General features: G+C 43.5%; 1 protein-coding gene across 2 annotated transcripts in view; it reads right to left on the bottom strand.

Moving 5' to 3' along the window:
- Positions 1-20,362, bottom strand: part of NRK (Nik related kinase) — a 275,460-nt gene that overhangs the window by 142,879 nt on the left and 112,219 nt on the right. For both annotated transcript variants that reach the window (XM_083159430.1, XM_083159431.1), the window contains exons 8-11: positions 15,779-15,833; positions 13,896-13,974; positions 11,652-11,824; positions 415-487 (exon numbers count right to left, since the gene is read on the bottom strand). In XM_083159430.1, the coding sequence (XP_083015556.1) occupies positions 415-487; positions 11,652-11,824; positions 13,896-13,974; positions 15,779-15,833 (380 nt within the window). The remainder of the gene's footprint in view (positions 1-414; positions 488-11,651; positions 11,825-13,895; positions 13,975-15,778; positions 15,834-20,362) is intronic.

Raw genomic sequence — 20,362 nt, 5'->3', positions numbered from 1 at the left:
TGACTCTGAAGAGTGCGTATGCTCACAATACAATACGATGCATGCACAGTTTGTATAAAATCGTTAACAAGAGCCACGTTCGGTCTCGGGTGCTCTGACTTCTGAAGAAAAGTTTATACAAGCGTCCCGAATGCTCTGCATAAACAGAAACGTAAGCGATAGACAAGTTTGATGAGTGTTCTTTTAAGCTTTTAAAATAACTTTCTAATCTAGCTTCTTTGACAGCCAATATACAGCTTTATACAGTAGCAGAGTCCTTTATCTTGTGTGCCAGAGTTTATATCCTTGGCAGGCCGAGCAACTCCTGAGCGATTTACCTGAAGTGATCTTTTATTGCCCTTTACTGAAGATATTTTGTCCTCTTATTGAAATTTACTTTTGTTAAAGATAAATAGGAACTGTGAGTATAATTACCTTGGCTCCCCTTCATCTTCATTCATCTCATCATCTTCCTCCTCACTCCCACTATATTCATATCCTGTGTCATCTGAAAAAACAAAATGTATAATATAGTATAGTATAAGCGGGTATAGTCATCTGTCAACTATGTAATCTCATCTGGACTGCCTGGATGTGCCTTGTGTGCAAACGTGTAAAAAAAGGAAGTTTGCTTTTAATGGAATCTGTCATTTAGAATGCTGTAACCCGATCTATTGTTTTACCACAACCTTTGGGGTCATGGGCACTTTTTTTGTGCGTCCATACTCTAGGTAGGGGGAGGGGAGACCTCCTACCACACTGTGAGCACTAGTTCCACTTTCAATATAGTAGGGATCAATGCTTTTGCTGGACAATGCATGCAAAGTCATACAGTTTTGACAAGAGCCCCTACAGTATGTTGGGGCAATACGGACAGTGTAATGGTTAGCCTTACTACCTCACAGCACTGAAGTCATGGGTTCGGTCCCCACCATGTTCCTAACTGTGCAGAGTTTGTATATTCTCCTCGAGCTTGCGTGGGTTTACTCCGGGTACTCCGGTTTCCTCCCACAATCCCAAAATATCCAGGTAGGTTCATTGGCTTTCAACAAAAAAAAATGAACCCTAGAATGTCTGTGTGTGCGTGTACGTGTGGTAGGGAATATAGATTGTAAGCTTCACTGGGGCAGAGACTGATGTGAATGTTCAAATATTCTCTGTAAAGCGCTGCGGAATCTGTATGCGCTATCTAAGAAACTGTTAATGAATAAATAAATAAAATGTGTTCAGTGGGCTTTTTTTAAGGGTCCAAAGAAAAAAAAGATCCATGTGTACTGTACATAACTTAAGAGTTAAATGTATTGCTGGTTTATAGGTTTCACAATAAATGTAGCATATTAAGGCTTAAAGATCTCATTGATGAAATGTGCCCAAATATTATTACCTAATTATTGCAACATGGTCATTTGCTCCTATTTTCTATGGCAAATAGAAATGGTTTAAACCTGTTATTGTCAAACTCGGTCCTCAAGTACCCCCAACAGTGCATGTTCCCAGGTCTCCACAAAGAATTGCAAGTGAAATAATTAGCTCCAATTGTGGATCTTTTAAAATGTGACAGTCAGAGTGCATCTGTCGGGTGACCTGGAAAATGTGAACTGTGGTAGGTACTTGAGGACCCGGTTTAGGAACCACTGGTTTAAACCAACTGTTATTAAGAAAGTTAATGGTTTATCATTGACCACTTTTTCCGATGCAGCTGTGCTTTCTTAGTTAGGGTACTTAGAAAGCACAGCTGCTTTCTAAGTACCCCAACAGATATGGGGTGTTCCAGTCTTGCAGGTAAGTGTAATACACTTTATTTTATAGTATTTTGGTATAATATCCCCCCCCCCAACATTTAAAACAACCCAACATATATTTGTTCCATAAACAAATTTTACAAATGGGCTTTACTGTTTCCACCAAATTAAAAAAAAGAATGTTTTTAATATATCATAAAATATATGGTTAATGTAATTAACTATGTCTTTGTAGTCACTGTATATTAGCACAGTAACGGTTCTTACTTTATATCAATCCCCTCTTCTATTCTCTACCAGACTACAGACAACACAACAGTATTGGGATACGGTCACTAGATAGGCAAGCATTAGGCCAACAAGCATTAGGTCGACATGACTGAAGGTCGACAGGATCATTAGGTTGACATGGGGCAGGTTGACAGTCAAAAGGTCAACATGGGGTTTTTCACTTTTTTTGATCCAACATGTGCAGACAGGGGGTATTTCATGCCCTACCAACAATCAACCTAATGCTTGTCTATCCAATGATCCCATTCTAAGGTATTAGAGAGTTAGCAGTAATAGGGCCAGTTTCTCTAAGCTTCAAAAGTGATAAAATGGAGAGTGATAAACAGCCAGTCAATCAGATCCTACCTGACATTTTTCAAACACAGTCTGTGACATGGCAGGTAGGAGCTGATTGGCTGGCTAGTTATCACTCTCCATTTTATCACTTTTGAAGCTTAGAGAATCTAGCCCATAATATTCAAAATTGTCAGTTCCACCTATCAGGTGACACATATATTGCTTTGAGGTGGCTATTGGGCACTTTGATGCAGACAGAATGTGCCTGCCCAGTTAAACCACTTGTGTCAAATAAATTGGAAAGTGGTGCTGGTGTGAGGATTGGGCATCATCTATAAATAAACCACCTGATTTAATAATCTGCCAATGGTTCTGACTGAAAACCATGGTGGTTGATGAGGCATAATGCTCACCTCCTTTTGAAGTAAAGAGATATGTTGGGTAGGGCGGAGTGAAAAAACTGAAATTGAGAAAATCAAAATCGGCTAGTGTGGGAAAGTTGTGACGACCTGAATAAGGAACGTGCAAAAGCTTTTTGATCTGAGTCAACATCTTCTGTTCTGGCAAGAGGCCTGAAGTTTCACTTTTTTGGTGAAAATGACGAAAACTGTGAAGATGCTCCGATCTAGTTAAAATTATGTCTTAGAGTGGTTTATTAATATACTTTAGCTTAGTAAAAGTGAGTTAGATTTGGTTGGGGTGTGTTGAAACTGAAATCTAAATTGCAGTGTAAAAATAAAGCAGTCAGAATTTACTAACTCACACAAATGTAACTCTCTCTGCACATGTTACATCTGCCCCCTGCAGTGCAGCATTTGTTTGCCCATTTTGAGATCAAATTTTTACTGCGATCAGGTTTGAATAAGGGCCAAAAGGCAGTGATACAACAGTTCAAAAGCCTCATTACCTTTTCACTAGTAATGTCCTACCAACCTTCTATATAACAGGACATTAGCACATATGGAGTAAAGCTGATTATAGTTTTCACAACCTTATATGAATTTAGGAATGTTTTGTGATAGTAATGTCAATCAAGTATAAAAAAAAAACCTGCACTGTTTTTGAAATCTGTAAATTAAAAAAAAGCATACTATTCAGCATTGTTTGGAGCACTGTGTGTGGTATATTGTGTCTTATCAATAAGAGTGTCTGGTTGTCAGATCTTGCTAATAAGAAATAACTGTTACAGTCTGTTATTGAAAAACAGTAAGGGCAGTATTCAATGAGAAAAATTTGCCGTGTTTTATGGCGAGTGTGTGCTTTTCTCACGTTGGACGGAGACTTTTGCTCTCAAAGAGCGAGCAACCCTATTCAACGTGCACTTCTCACCGTCTTTCTGAGTGATTTTCGCCGTATCTCTCCGTGTAGCAATTCTCCATCTTTTCATGGAGAAGCGGAATGCGAACTTTTTAAATAAAAGTTTTTTTGTTTTAATTTTGGTGTAAAAAAATCAGGAATTTTATTCTGTGAAAGGGCATGCTATTTTTATTCATGTGCTTATAGCACATGAATATATATTTTATATATTTCGGGAGCCAAACCGCTCATTAGATATTCATATATTCACTGCACCCGATCATTATATATGCATGATCGGGAGCAGTGAATATACCCGGTCCCCTGCTTGTCAGGGCTCAGGACGCCCGGCGGCCGGGGGATGGAGCACGGAAGGTGCACCAGGCTGTCAGGGCTCAGGACGCCCGGCGGCCGGGGGATGGAGCACGGAAGGTGCACCAGGCACTTCCGCCCGGCTCAGCCGAGCGCCCGCATCGCACTTCCGCCCGGCGGCGGAACGTCACTTCCGCCCGGCAGGGGAACACCTCATACAGTTCTCGGCGATCCCCTGCAGCCGACTAGCGGTTGCTGGGCAACAGGGGACGCCGAGACAGGCAGCGCGCGTTCAGCCACCTGAACGCAATCCTGCCTGGGGGCTGGGCTACGGCGGCCGTGGATTGGCTGATCTAGCCCTTTTAAGGGATGATCCCAATCAACATGGCGCCGGTTATAGTTTCTTCTGAAGCCCCAGCCGGTTTGGAGCTTTCTCCTAGGTTCTGTTCCAGCGTTCCAGGTTCAGCTTCCTCAGTGTTTTCTCCAGCCCTGTTCAGTACCCCCAGCCTGGGTCACGTGAGTGCTCCCGTGGAGCCAGGTTTCCTTTTCTTACATTCTGTTTAGTCTGGCAGGTTGCCAATATTTTCTGTTATCCGGCTGTCAGCCTATTAGTGATTTCTGAGTCCTAGTGGATGCCCCGCCGTGGGCGTCTCACTGTCCACTCTCACTGGAAGATTCCAGTTTATTCTTCAGTTCTCTTTCCCCTTGTCATTTCTGTTACCTTTCCTGGTTGAGCCCCCAGTTCTGTCTGTGGGTTGGTTTTGGGAATCCGCACTTGTGGTCACCTTTTGTTTTGGGTGATTCCCCAGTAGTCGCTTGTGTCTGTGACTGGGTCACGTCCCCGTCTCGGGCCAGGTGCCGGTAGTTAGGGGTTTATTCCAGCCAGGCCCTCTAGTTAGGTATCCTTTTGAAGTACCCCCTGACGATCGCTTACCCCTTGTCCCATCCTAAGACCTGGCTGCATCGGGGTTGGAGCTGGCTTAACCGGCTCCTTCGAACGCGGCGGCCACAGGCGAAGCCTAGTTCCTGCAGGGGTTTGTCATCTGCCCGGGGGACTCAACAGAGCCAGAGTAGGGTTCGCTGTGGCCGTCCTAACCGGCGGTCCCGGCTACGGGCTCACGCCTGACTCCTGTTTCCGGTTATCCACCTTGTGTCTAGGCGGGCCTCATAACATTATAACCGGCCATACAGGTTATATAAAGTCCCCTTTATTTAACAACTTGTCAGTCAGGCTTATTGATGAATCCTACTCCGCAGACATTTTCAGACCAGGTCCAGGGGTTGACCCAGATGGTACGAGATCTATCGTTGAAGGTTGCCTCTCAGGAACAGAGGGTGCGAGTCCCAGATATGGGAGCACTGGAACCTAAGGTTAATTTGCCTGATCGTTTTTCAGGAGACCGTAGGGCTTTTTTCAACTTCCGAGAAAGCTGTAAATTGTATTTCAGACTTAGACCGCGGTCCTCAGGTGCCGAATCTCAGCGGGTAGGGTTGGTCATTTCTCTTTTGCAAGGCGATCCACAGACCTGGGCTTTCGGTCTCCCTGCTGACAGTCCAGCCTTGGCTAGTGTTGATAATTTCTTTTCATCCTTGGGACTTCTCTATGATGATCCAGATAGAGAAGCCTCAGCAGAGACTCATTTACGGGCCCTAAAGCAGGGTAGGGACCCCGCGGAGGCTTACTGTACTGAATTCCGCCGTTGGTCAAATGATTGCGGCTGGAATGACTCCGCTTTACGGAGTCAATTTCGTTGTGGTCTCTCCGAAGCTATAAAAGATAGTCTAATCCAGTACCCGGTACCCACATCTTTAGATAAACTTATGGAATTATCTATTCGCATTGACCGTCGCCTCCGTGAAAGGAGATCAGAGCGAGGGGCACAATTACGCCCTCTTCCATTTGTTTCTTTGGCGGCCGAGGACAGCGAGGAACCAATGCAAGTTGGAGCAACTCGTATTTCCCCGGAAGAAAGAGCCCGTCGGTTCGGTGCGGGACTATGTTTATATTGTGGAACTAAGGGGCACCTTCTCCGCAACTGCCCCCTCAGACCGGTAAAAGCCCAGGCCAAGTGAACGTAGAGAGGGTTCACTTAGGCCTTCAACTTTTTTCCTCTCAAGATTCGTTATTAGTACCCAGTTGTGTTTCTTTTCAAGGAAAGGATTTTTCCGGCTCCGCCTTTATCGATAGTGGTGCGGCAGGAAATTTTTTAGACATTTCTGTAGCCCGTAGTCTGGCCATTCCTTTTCTCAAGCTTAATGGTTTTATCACTCTCCGAGGGTTGGACGGGAATGTACTGTCTAATGGAGACATTTCTTTTCAGACCCCATTAGTACGGTTTTCCGTAGGGTTGTGCCATACCGAGGAAATTACGTTTTTGTTGACCTCGTGTCCGGGGGTACCTATTGTGTTGGGTCACCCTTGGTTGGTAAGACACAACCCCGTCATTGATTGGGAGACTGGGGAGATTGCTCGTTGGAGTAAATACTGCTCTAAGCAGTGCATCCACATTCCCTTAGTTCTGGCCGCGATGTCCCTTTCTAATCTTCCGTCTCCATATGCAGACTTTGCTGACGTGTTCTCTAAAGGGAAAGCGGATATTCTACCCCCACATCGTCCCTATGATTGTTCCATCAATTTAATTCCCAAGGCTCCTCTGCCCAAAGGGAGGTTGTATGCTTTGTCCATCCCAGAAACCAAGGCCATGGAGGAATACGTCCAGGAGAGCCTAAAAAAGGGCTTCATTCGACCTTCCAAATCTCCCCTGAGTGCTGGCTTCTTTTTTGTGGAGAAAAAAGATGGTTCTCTCAGGCCGTGTATCGACTTCCGTGCTCTTAACAAGATCACGATAAAAAATACGTATCCTCTTCCCCTAATCTCCGTAATATTTGATCAATTGAGGACAGCCACCATCTTTACCAAGATTGATCTCAGAGGTGCGTACAATCTCATTCGCATTAAGGAAGGCGATGAATGGAAGACGGCTTTTAGTACCCAATCAGGCCACTACGAGTACTTGGTTATGCCGTTTGGTCTTTCGAACGCCCCAGCCGTCTTCCAAGATCTTATTAATGACGTCCTACGAGAATTTTTGGGTTGTTTTGTAGTCGTATATTTAGACGACATTTTGATCTTCTCACGGGACTTAAACTCGCATAGGGCTCAAGTGAGACAAGTTCTGCAGAAACTGAGAGACAACCAGTTGTTTGCAAAACTGGAAAAGTGCGAGTTTGAGGTGTCCCAGGTGTCCTTTCTGGGTTACATTATTTCCTCTGAAGGATTCCAGATGGATCCCAAGAAGTTGCAGGCTGTCATGGATTGGTCTCGTCCCACCAACTTGAAAGCAGTCCAACGGTTTCTTGGTTTTGCTAACTATTATAGACGTTTTATCCACTCTTTTTCGTCTATAGTGGCGCCCCTGGTTGCATTAACCAAGAAAGGGGCCGATCCATCTAAGTGGTCCCCACAAGTTGAGCAGGCCTTTCAGGCTCTCAAACAGGCCTTTATCTCAGCGCCAGTGTTGAGACATCCAGATCCGGATCTCCCCTTCATAGTAGAGGTAGATGCCTCCGAGGTAGGGGCCGGAGCAGTCTTGTCCCAAAGAGATCCTGAGTCGTTGCTTCTTCACCCCTGTGCATATATGTCCAGGAAGTTTTCCGTAGCAGAGGCTAACTACGACGTAGGGAACCGGGAATTACTGGCCATAAAATGGGCCTTTGATGAGTGGCGACACTGGCTGGAAGGGGCGGTTCACCAAATTTTAGTTCTTACGGATCATAAGAACTTGCAATATATTGAAACGGCCAAAAGACTCAATGCTCGACAAGCTCGCTGGGCCTTGTTCTTTATGCGATTCAATTTTATCATCTCATATCGACCAGGGTCAAGAAACATCAGAGCAGATGCCCTCTCTCGATGTTTTTTGCCTCAACAGGAGAACAAGGCCAACAAGATCGCTATTATTCCAACATCTTGTATTCATGCGGGCGTTAGTCAGACCTTGGAGGGTTTGATTCATTTAGCTCAGAGCCAGGCCCCTGTCCAAACTCCTTCTGGTCGATTGTTTGTCCCCAAGACCTTACGTCGCAGAGTTCTTTCAGAACTGCATGAGTCTAAGATTGCAGGTCATCCAGGGATTTCTAAGACCTTGGATCTTCTGTCCCGTGTGGTTTGGTGGCCGGAGATGGCTAAGGACACCAGGGAATTTGTGCTGTCTTGCCCAATTTGTGCCCAACACAAAGTTCCTCGATCCCGGCCCTTAGGGGAACTGGTACCCTTATCCATTCCATCTAAGCCTTGGACATACTTGGCTATGGATTTTATTGTGGGCCTCCCTGTCTCCTCACAGTGTCAAGTCATCTGGGTCGTGGTGGATCGATTTTCTAAGATGGCACATTTTGTGGCTCTCAAACAGTTGCCTTCGGCCAAAGAATTGGTGGGGCTATTTTTGCAGCACATTTTTAGACTCCATGGATTGCCCATTGATATGGTATCGGATCGCGGTCCACAGTTTGTGGCACAGTTTTGGAGACTGTTCTGTACAGCTCTCAAAATCAAGACCAGTTTGACCTCTGCTTTTCACCCGCAGGCAAATGGACAAACCGAGCGACTAAATCAGTCACTCAAGCAATATCTTCGCTGTTTTGTGTCCAAATTACAGAATGATTGGGTCAACTTCCTCCCATTTGCGGAATTCGCATATAATAACGCCTATCATTCTGCCACTAAATCTTCACCCTTTTTTATTGTGTATGGGTTCCATCCTCGGGCTAACTCCTTTGAACCAGGAACTTCCACGCCCCCTTCGCATTCAGTTTCTGGCCTGAAGGTCATTTGGAAAAGAACGCACGAGGCACTCAGAGAGGCGGCTGCGAAAGAAAAGAAGTTCGCAGACAGATCCAGACGGCCTTGTCGATTTAGATTGGGTGATTGGGTGTGGTTATCCACCCGCAATATTAATCTTCACCAACCTTCGGCAAGGTTAGGGCCTAGATACATTGGTCCCTTTCGGATCATCAAAAGGGTTAATTCGGTGGCCTTTCGTCTCGGGTTACCTAAATCCCTGAAGATCACCAATACATTTCATGCCTCCCTTCTGAAACCGGCGTTCTTTTCACACAAGTTTCCGCGAAGGATAAACTCTGGGTCTTCCCCAGTGGTGGTTCAAGGGCAACAGGAGTTCCGGGTGGAGAAAATATTAGACTCCAAGTGTTCCAGAGGTTCTCTACGATTCTTGGTACATTGGAAGGGGTTTGGCCCGGAGGAGAGATCCTGGGTTCTTGATAAAGACCTGCATGCTCCCCATCTCAAAAGAATTTTCTTTAGGGAGTTTCCGGATAAACCCGGTGGTAGGGATGCGTTGATCCCTCCTCAAGGGGGGGGTACTGTCAGGGCTCAGGACGCCCGGCGGCCGGGGGATGGAGCACGGAAGGTGCACCAGGCTGTCAGGGCTCAGGACGCCCGGCGGCCGGGGGATGGAGCACGGAAGGTGCACCAGGCACTTCCGCCCGGCTCAGCCGAGCGCCCGCATCGCACTTCCGCCCGGCGGCGGAACGTCACTTCCGCCCGGCAGGGGAACACCTCATACAGTTCTCGGCGATCCCCTGCAGCCGACTAGCGGTTGCTGGGCAACAGGGGACGCCGAGACAGGCAGCGCGCGTTCAGCCACCTGAACGCAATCCTGCCTGGGGGCTGGGCTACGGCGGCCGTGGATTGGCTGATCTAGCCCTTTTAAGGGATGATCCCAATCAACATGGCGCCGGTTATAGTTTCTTCTGAAGCCCCAGCCGGTTTGGAGCTTTCTCCTAGGTTCTGTTCCAGCGTTCCAGGTTCAGCTTCCTCAGTGTTTTCTCCAGCCCTGTTCAGTACCCCCAGCCTGGGTCACGTGAGTGCTCCCGTGGAGCCAGGTTTCCTTTTCTTACATTCTGTTTAGTCTGGCAGGTTGCCAATATTTTCTGTTATCCGGCTGTCAGCCTATTAGTGATTTCTGAGTCCTAGTGGATGCCCCGCCGTGGGCGTCTCACTGTCCACTCTCACTGGAAGATTCCAGTTTATTCTTCAGTTCTCTTTCCCCTTGTCATTTCTGTTACCTTTCCTGGTTGAGCCCCCAGTTCTGTCTGTGGGTTGGTTTTGGGAATCCGCACTTGTGGTCACCTTTTGTTTTGGGTGATTCCCCAGTAGTCGCTTGTGTCTGTGACTGGGTCACGTCCCCGTCTCGGGCCAGGTGCCGGTAGTTAGGGGTTTATTCCAGCCAGGCCCTCTAGTTAGGTATCCTTTTGAAGTACCCCCTGACGATCGCTTACCCCTTGTCCCATCCTAAGACCTGGCTGCATCGGGGTTGGAGCTGGCTTAACCGGCTCCTTCGAACGCGGCGGCCACAGGCGAAGCCTAGTTCCTGCAGGGGTTTGTCATCTGCCCGGGGGACTCAACAGAGCCAGAGTAGGGTTCGCTGTGGCCGTCCTAACCGGCGGTCCCGGCTACGGGCTCACGCCTGACTCCTGTTTCCGGTTATCCACCTTGTGTCTAGGCGGGCCTCATAACACTGCTTGCTCTGGGGGAGGGGGGGCAGCATGTGCTGCCTGGGTCCTGGGGAGCCCTCCTCCCCTCCACAAAAGTTCTGGGGCAGGCAGGGAGACTTCAATCTCCCTGCCTGCCACCGTCCCACGGCTCCCTGCCGCGGACGCTCGTCCGCCGCAGGGGTTAAGATTCGCCGTGAGGGGCAACTCGCCCCTCCGACATTGAATACAGGGAGAGTGAGTGGCAGCCAGCCCTCCGGAACACAGCGAGTGTGCAGCAAATCCTAAACAGGATTCGCTGCACGTGGCGATATTTTATATTGAATACTGCCCTAAGTGTTACAATAAGTATTACAAGTAACAGTGTAAACTGTTTAATGTATAATTTTAAATATCACTAAACATTAGCTGTATTTGTTTATTACAGTACATCATAATACACTTCAACGTATTTAACTATTAACATATTGGCTTATCTTTGGCATAACTATATGCCGTAATGCAGCCCTTTCATGTTCCCAGCATAGGGGATGCAAAACTGTTTTTCAGACCAATTCATGCTTAAAATAAACTGCCACAAGTAAAGACAATAAACAGAAGTATTTTAAATCCTGCACCTAAAGAACAGAGTGTAATGCAATGTTTACTGAACTTACTGGTGCATTCAGTAAAGAGTTTGTTGGATATTAGGAAACACATAGTTGCACTATTTTATTAAAGGCAAACAAAAGGGATTTACCCTGTTTTTTTCCCCACCAAGTTTATTTTCTTGATCACATCAATTACAGAGCATCCTCTATCCCCCCCCCCCCCCCCCCAAAAAAAAAAAAAAAAAAACACATTCCGGAGAAAACACCATATTCACAATTGAAACCATGAAAATGGGTCATTTATCGGGGATTTTTTCTCCCGCCAAAGTCAGTCACTTTGCACTAGGACAAGCTCGTACTCTCTTTTACTAAGCTAAAGTATATTAATGAACCACTCATGACATAATTTTAACTAGAGCATCTTCACAGTTTTTGTCATTTTCACCCAAAAAGTGAAACTTCAGGCCTCTTGCCAGAACAGAAGATGTTGACTCAGATCAAAAAGCTTTCACACGTTTCTTATTCAGGTCGTCACAACTTTCCTACACTAGCCGATTTTGATTTTCTCAATTTCAGTTTTTTTCACTCCGCCCAAATGCTGGGCTTTTATCATAATACATTTTCACACACGACACTTGACTGTATACTATACCTTTTTCTCTCTTCTTCCTGGTCCTATCTAGATGGTCTTTCAGCATAATGCGTATCTGACGTTCATTTTGTAGGTCTCTAACAAAGGAATGTTTTAGCAAAGTATCTGTTGTAGGGCGATGTGTGTAGTTCTTAATTAGGCAGTTATCAACAAAATGAAGAAATTTCTTTGACCTAAACAGATAGAAATATGAAGTGTGAATAGTTTGTGGCCATTAGATATTACTTAATTTGCATAATATATGAATATAGAACTCTGTAATACACTTTTACACAACATACTTCCAGACAGCATAGATCTAAATTACCCGTCCTGTTCTAAAAATGTGGACATCACTGATACAGCCAAATGCATTCCCGCCAGTGGGCTCTACATGCCCCAAACAGACACTTGCTGGCGTGGGCACTTTAGGTTTTAAAATTCTCTTGGTTTGGCAGCAAAATTTCAAAATATTAGTTATCCAAATTATTCTGAAAACCATAGACTCCAAAAATGTACTTTTATTTTTATGTTTTGCTAAAAACCTATGAAGAACATCTGTAACTGACACTACTGGGGAAATAACATGTAACTGGCACTAAATATGTGCAAGGACATGATTGCTTGGCATTCAAATGCAGTGTCTGAGATAGTACACAAACACAAACACAAACTTTGTTTCATTTTTTAAAACCTTGTTTCATGCAAAAATAAAATATATTTGTGTGTATCTCATGTGTTTAATGTGCTTGTACATCATAAAAGCAAGATACCTCAAGATACTGTACCTCTTTCAAATAAAAAAATATTCCAAAATACGGAATAATCCCTTATCCAAAATTATTCCGGTCCCGAGCATTTTGGATAAGGGATACTCAACCTGTGTGTATATCTATCTATCTATCTATCTATCTATCTATCTATCTATCTATCTATCTATCTATCTATCTATCTATCTATCTATCTATCTATCTATCTATCTATCTCTATAGATATATATATATATATATATATATATATATATATATATATATAGCTATATATATATATAGATATATATATATAGATATATATAGAGATATATATATATATTATTTTTCATTTCTCAATAAACTCCTTGGCATGGGGGTGCTGTGATAAAATGCTGATACTCTAGGGTGCCTTTATTTTTGGAACGACTGGTGTAATCTTTTCCATCTTACAGCTATCAGCAGTCTGTCTGACAACCTAAAGGTGCCCACATTTTCCGATAATCGGTCGAAAATCGGTCGAAAATCAGCCGATGCTCGCTCCCGTGGATCTTTTGCTAAATCTTCTGATCTTACGTGCTGCACAAAAGATCAGAAGATTTAACAAAAGATCCATAGGAATGCACACGGGATCTTAAGAAAAATCTTTGGTAAAGATGTGCGCTTGCCTGAAATCTTTTGTCCAGATCGGACAAAAGATTTGAAGGCTAATTTATGCGCACATCTTATGATCGCAGATCTTTCCCTTTTTTGATGATAAGAAAACCTGCAAATAAAAAAAATAGAATTACCTATCTCTCTGTATCTATTGTATCTGCACATTTTACAATAATGACGCAGATATTTACACAATCTGAATGTAGGCATAAGGTCTGATTCTTCAAGAAGCTTTATTTTATATACTGAAGCTCCCTATAAGTGTATACTGTATAGCACTGTAGCACACGATTTTCCTCCCTTTGCCGAGTTGTCCTTCAACAAATCCAATTACTTCTGTAATTTGCAAGAAAATAAAGGCTCTGGAAAGCAATACATTTCTGTTATCTATCCATCTGTGTGATTATTAATTAATTCTTTCCACTAGACCTGTCAGCTGTTAAATGAGCACATGAGGCCATTTTATCCCATACAGATTTAAGGTGCATACACACTGAGCGATTTTCGCGCATCCAAGTGATTTTCCCAGGGGTGGATGGCTTTCCCTATAGGACGATAGGGAAAGCCTTCCACCCCATCTCTCATCTGCTGATATTTCCAGCAGATGAGCAGTGGCAGCCGGCGATGATGCAAGAGAGCGCATTAGCGTTCACCGCTAATTGCCTGACTGTACACACTGAGCGTCTATGAGCTGAAAGCAGCTTTGCTATCTAAATTACCAAGAACATTGTAATCACAGAGGTAATAGGGTAAAAAAACAACACTGTACATACTCTGTATAAGTCTTCCATTGCTGCAAGCATTTTTTTTATTCAGTTCGATGTGTATACGTAATAGTACTGTATAATATAATCCATACCATTTCCTTGATTTGAGTTTTGGTGGCTGGTTCCTGGGAATTAGGAAAAGGGCTCTCATAGGATGCATGTCACATAAGGCTGGAAAATAAGAGCAGAATAATCTCTATTTGTGTAAAAATCATCACACTGAACCAAAACCACACCCAAATCTAAAGGTGTGTACACACTGGCAAATATATCGGGCGTTCGATAATGTATGGGCACCTTTTAGCTCTGTTCAATTTAAACATGTACTCCAACTTTGAAGGCTATCCTAGTTATTCAAAGCTGCAGGTTTGATCTATATGTGGCTAGATTTAGGCATCCTTTTCCCCTAAATTAGCTCTGGCATGTTGACAAATCTCAGTTTTTAATATCACATTTACAGAACAGTTGTGCAACATCACATGCTTTTTCTGAGACCGTAAAACCCATCACTGCATCAACAATTAACAGACACTGGATAACCCAGAAGGACATTTTAGAAATGTCACAATTTTGTTCAAATGGAAAATGTTTGGATTAAATGTTTTGACATTTAAGAATTATCTCCAAGGACCATTCTAAGGACAGAGTAATAGACTGTCCCTTTTTGTAATTTAAATGTTGAAAATGCATTACGAAACTGTTGGAAACTTACTTGCAGGCAAAAATAATAATAAATATACTGGATAAACACAAAATGATCAAGCTTGCAACAACTAATTAAGCTTGCATTAATTCATTTTCACAGCTTGTTAAATGTAAAGTATGACATTAATATATTGAGTGAATATGTATATGATTTTCTTCAAATATAATACACATGAATATTTAGCGTGTGTGTGTGATAAACTAAAGTATCCCTACTTACAGCACTGGAGCGAGATTTAAGATTTGTAATGAAGAGGAGTTTGGACAACACGACCTTAAGAGGATACATCCCCAGGATCACTAAATACCAATGAGATTCTACAGTACTTACAATTTATCTAGCACCTTCTAGAACAGGGGTGGACAATAAGCGGCCCTCCAGGTATTGATGAACTAACATCCCAGCATGCCTTGCATCAGATTCAGCATGGCCAAATAGCAAAACTAAGGCAAGTCATGCTGGGATGTGTAGTTCATCAACAGCTGGAAGGCCGCATATTGCCCACCCCTGTTCTAGAAGATAATAGCTAGAATTGGTTTGGTTTTTATGGGCAACATCTCCACATCTATAAACCCAGAGTTTAGTAAATGTACCCCATACTATGTATGTATATACACAAACACACTAATCTAACAGCCCCAGCACATATAATGAGTCACCTCGGTCTCTGTCTCTCCATACCTGGCTTCACCTCCTCACTGAAAAGCTTTGCACACAAATCCAACATTGGCCCCACGTGTTAAAGAGGGACTTTAGATGCCCAAAAAGAGAAAAGTTTTTTCTTGTTGTCCTATGACAACAAAGATTTTCAGACTTTCTAACGGGACAGCAGAAGAGTGTCTATACAATCTTCATTATTATATACTCTTTCAATTACCTACCACTATCTCACTCCCGAATTGCGGTGTGACCCCCTGCAATGTTTTAATACAACAGGCTCACACTCACTCTATCAGGGACAGCAGATGGGTGACTTTTCTATCAGCAGGACAGTGCCCGAAAAGGGAACTGTTCTAATGAAATCTGGATGATTGGGAGGTATGCAATGGAGAACTCACTGTAGTGCATACATGCGATTTTGTATTGCCACATTCACCTTGGGACAAAATTTTAAATGAATATTTATTTTTTAATTAAATGGTTAATGAATCCTCTGAAGTACCTGATGTCCAAAATTATGTTAAATATGAGCCTAGAATTCACTCCATAGTAATTGGGTTGAACTTTGATATACTATAATGCTGCTTTCCCCTTTAAGGCATTACTTACGTGGAGATCCTTCTGCCATTTCTATGGCTGTGATTCCCAAAGACCAAAGATCGCTCTGTGGAGTCAGTAAAACAGGGTCATTAGCAAAACAGTAAGTAAGTTTCCAAGAAAATATTCAGTAGTTGAAACTAGATCAATTGCATATTTAATAATTCGAACATGGATGAGGTGTGGGTTAATAGACTGACATACTGTATATTGTATATATTGATACATATTGTTGACAAGAGTGTTGTTTTCCTTTCCAGGGGTTCATGATGAAAACATTACAGTAATTTTTGAAAGTTATAAAAGTGTTGAGAAATGAATGTAAGCTGGTGAGAGAACTCCAGTTCTACCTATTGTACCCCCTTAACTCCCATGGTCAAATTTTTACTCTTTGTTCTCTAGCCCAGTAGATCTCAACTTGGGTTTAAGTACTGAAGACCAGTTGGGGGTACTTGAAAGTAATATTGGTAATAGTGGAAGAAGAAAAAGAAGTCTCCCGATGGCAAAAGAAGTCTCCCATTGACATGGAGAGGAACCACGTTGCGTCACTTCTGGTTCTGTCTGCAGCGTCATCAGTGACCAGCAATTCACTGGGAGCTACCTGCGCTGCCCTCAGATATCAGCGATCATCTGCGCTGACACAGGTGGAGGAAGCAGCAGCTTTAATCCTACAGGTGTTAACAGGAACCCTGGAGACAGACCTCAGCCAGCAGACATACACAGAGGGACCCAATTTCTGACTGCACACTACTCCTATGCTAATCCTTAACACATACCGCTCACTTCCACTCCACTGGTAAGTACTGTGGATATTTTAAATTGAGGATAGAGGGTACTCATAAATGAAAAGGCTAATCAAGGGGTACAGGAGAGAAAAATGTTGGGAACTCCTGCTCGACCCTTCTAATCCCACTAAAAATCAAGGTAGTGATATTTACTGCCTAGATAATTAATCCCCCTGTGTACAGTATAGTGCTATGAGTTCCTCAGTTCTTCTAGATTCTCTTCCTAAATGGCAAAAAAAACAGCACATCTGATCATCTATAAATATTTTTCATTATAGAATGCGGTTAATGTCATGGATAATGCGTACAATCTTTTTCCAAACCCCTGGACACAACTGAATAGGAGACAAACACCCATCATTTCACATATTTTAAAGTTGTATTACACATGACATTTTATAAGAAGCCCCAAGGACTGCTTTGTGCAATTTTTTTTTCTGTGTGTCCCCTTCCCTCAAGTACAAAATGCTTGACACCTGGACTTTCCACTTAATTTATGATTGCAGTCATCTAGATAGTCCAGTAGCATAGCATATGGATTCATATGGATCTCCCTCTCCTCCTTCACACACTCCAAAACATTGGCCTCTCTGACACTGGCTTTGAATGGTTTACCTCTTAACTCATCAACCATTTCTTATCAGTCTCTGCCTCTGGCTCCACCTCACCACCTTCAATCCTTTCTGTCGGTGTCCCTCAGGGTTCTGTCCTTGGACCCCTTCTGTTCTCACTGTACACCACTTCCCTGGGTGCACTCATTCACTCCTTTGGCCTCCAAAACCACCTCTATGCTGATGACACACAAATATACCTCTCCTCTCCTGACCTGTCTCCCACTGTTCTCTTTCAGGTTTCCAACTGCCTATCTGCTATCATCTCCTGGATGTCTGAGCGCTCTCTGAAGCACAACATGGACAAAACTGAACTCATTATCTTTCCCCCACCTAGAGTTACACCCTCTACTAATATCTTTATCACTGTTAGCAACACCATCATCTCCCCCATTTCCCAACTCCGCTGCCTGGGTGTCACTCTTGACTCCTCCCTCTCCTTTGCACCTCACATCCAAGATCTGTCCCATTCCTCTTGGTTCCAGTTAAGCAACATTGCCCGCATTAGGCCTTTTCTCTCCCAGTTTGCAACTAAACTCATCATCCATTCACTGGTCATTTCACGGCTCGGCTACTGCAATGTTCTCCTCACTGGCCTTGCTTGCTTCCAACTGGCTCCTCTCCAATCTGTCCTTAACTTCTCAGCCAGGCTTATATTCCTCTCCTGCTGCTCCACTTCTGCCACTCCCATTCAACAAAATCTGCACTAACTCCCATTCACCTACAGAATCCTCTTCAAACACCTCAAACTCACATACAGGGCCATCTTTAATTCCATTGCTCCTTATATCTCCAACCTTATCTCCATTCATACTCCCTTCCTCTATGGTCGGCCGACAACTGTCGTCTCTCCGACACCCTGATCACTGCTTCCCACACCAGAGTTCAGGACTTTGCCCGTGCTGCACCCCTTTAGTGGAACGCACTCCCTCAATCCATTAGACTCTCCCCAACTTGGCAAAGCTTCAAACAGGCACTGAAAAATCACCTACTGTACTCATCAAAGCGTACCTTTCCACTGCATAACTTAGTTCTGAGGCTTGTCCTCTGACCCCTGCCACACGCCTTGACAATCTCTGCCTGCTTACATCCTGCCACTTGCTTGCACCTCATGTAGGTCAGATGCACTAAGCTTCAAAAGTGATAAAATAGAGAGTGATAAACAACCAACCAATCAGATCTTCCCTGACTCCTCTCTCTCTTTCCCTGACTCTCTTTATTACAGTCCCTCTCTCACTCCCACTCTTTTTTGCTCTCTTTCTTTTTCATGATGCCCCCCCCCCCCCCCCCCAATACCCCTCTCTTTCTTCCTCTCCCATTTTTCTCTGTCTCACTTTTCAAATCCCTTTCTGACAGACTTTTTCTCCCTGATACTATCTATTTTGCTCTTTGCTGTCCTTCTTGCTTTCCTATAGCTCTACTTGACACCTTCTCTCTCCTCTCTCTCTCATAGACACCCTATCTCTAACTCCTTGTCCCCCCTAACTCTTCTCTCACTCTTCCTGATACTCTATCTCTCACTCCCTTTCTTCACCCTCTTTCTCTGGCTCCCCTCTCTCCCCTACTCCCCCTATCTCTCTCCTTAACATCCACTTTTTCTCTCTCGCATACCCTCTCTCTCTGACATCCTCGCTCTCTCCCTTCTCTCTCTCTCTCTCTCTTCCTGAGAGCATCTCGCCCACTCCCACAGTTTCTCCCACTCCCCTTATTAGAGAGGGGGATGATCTGGCAACCCTAGCTATGATTCTGGTGGTCAATGGAGAGTCCATAAAAAAGGTAAGGGGAATAGTAATTCCAGTGTTGGGAGGAAGCATCAGTTTTATTGGTGGGGACCCAGCCAACTTAGTTGTCATGTGAACCTGGGCTTTGAGACTGCAGAGGGAAAGGTAAGAGCAGGAAGACCAATCAGAAGCTACAATGAAGAGATTGTGCCATCTGATGGACTCCTTCTCCCATGCATTCTATAATGGTGAGTTTGCTGATTATGCATTACAGCACCAGTATAGTTCCTTGAAAAATTGCCGCAGTTATCCAATTAGAATGAACACTAGGTTAGAGATATTGATGTGGGAGGTGATAGTGAAGCTTTAAAGAAATGAAAAATAATTACATCTGCATATAGTAGCCAGAGGAGTAGTGGTATTAATGAAAACGTGGTACTTCTTTACTTTCACGCTTCGCTCGCCCACGCTGCGGGCTCGGTGGCTCGCTACGCTCGCCACGCTATTTAAAATCAACTCCATGCCAACATGGATAGTGGAGGTATGAACTATCCATGTTGGTATGGCGTTAAGTTCCTTTATTTTACATAGTTTGTGGCGAGCGTAGAAGCCGGAAGTAGCACGGCGCCATGCTGGCGCCGTGAAAGTAAAGAAGTACCGAAAACGTTTGCTGTGACAGATAACACCCAATCATGTTCTGTAAAGGTATCTCCAAAATATGGGCTACATCGCCAGTGAACTGTGTTGTAAACCAATTTTCATCAGTGCAAACTGGTTATTGTTATGAATAAAAAACTAAACCTACTGTATCTTGTGAAATAGAAATCTATAAAAGAGGTACAGTCGTATTATGCAAAAAAAAAATATTTCACCATTCGACCTCCATGCCCTTCCTCTTTATAGAGGTTGGTGAGGGACTGGTGAGATTGTGCAAAGAATAACTTTTTCTGAGAAATGGTCTCTGCGTCAGTTAACCCTTTCAAGTCCAACATTTAGTCAGGCTCAACAGTCCTAGCGCTAGTAGCTGATCCAATGGTAAGCCACTTTAAAATAATATTCAACATTCAATGTAGACCATTTTTGAATAATAATAAAAGAAATTACAATAATTTAATCATTTAAATCAGACTGTTAGAATTGCAAAAAAAAAAACAGTTTGGACTGCAAAAGGTTAAAGACCTTTTTGATATTGAGGAATGAAATAGAATTTAAAAATTTGAATCATTTCATGGCCTTAGAAAACATACAGTATAATATCATAAGTATATGTTCAGCTTTACTAATGACTGTTCCAGTTCCACTCTGTCATCTATGAAGCGGTCAACTTTTGTTAATGATCTGTTACCAATGTACAAATGTGTTCTCATACACCTAGGGGTATAAAATAATAAAGATTTCAAAAGTGGTGATTTTGCCTATAGATACTCGCTATCATTTTCTAGGATGCAAAAGAGAAATTATAGACAGAATCTGATTGGT

Source organism: Crinia signifera, chromosome 9 (genome assembly GCF_055691185.1).
Source record: "Crinia signifera chromosome 9, ASM5569118v1, whole genome shotgun sequence".
In the NCBI taxonomy this organism is placed as follows: domain Eukaryota; kingdom Metazoa; phylum Chordata; class Amphibia; order Anura; family Myobatrachidae; genus Crinia; species Crinia signifera.
The sequence above is the reverse complement of the archived record's forward strand: the minus strand, read 5'-3'. Positions and strand labels throughout refer to the sequence as shown.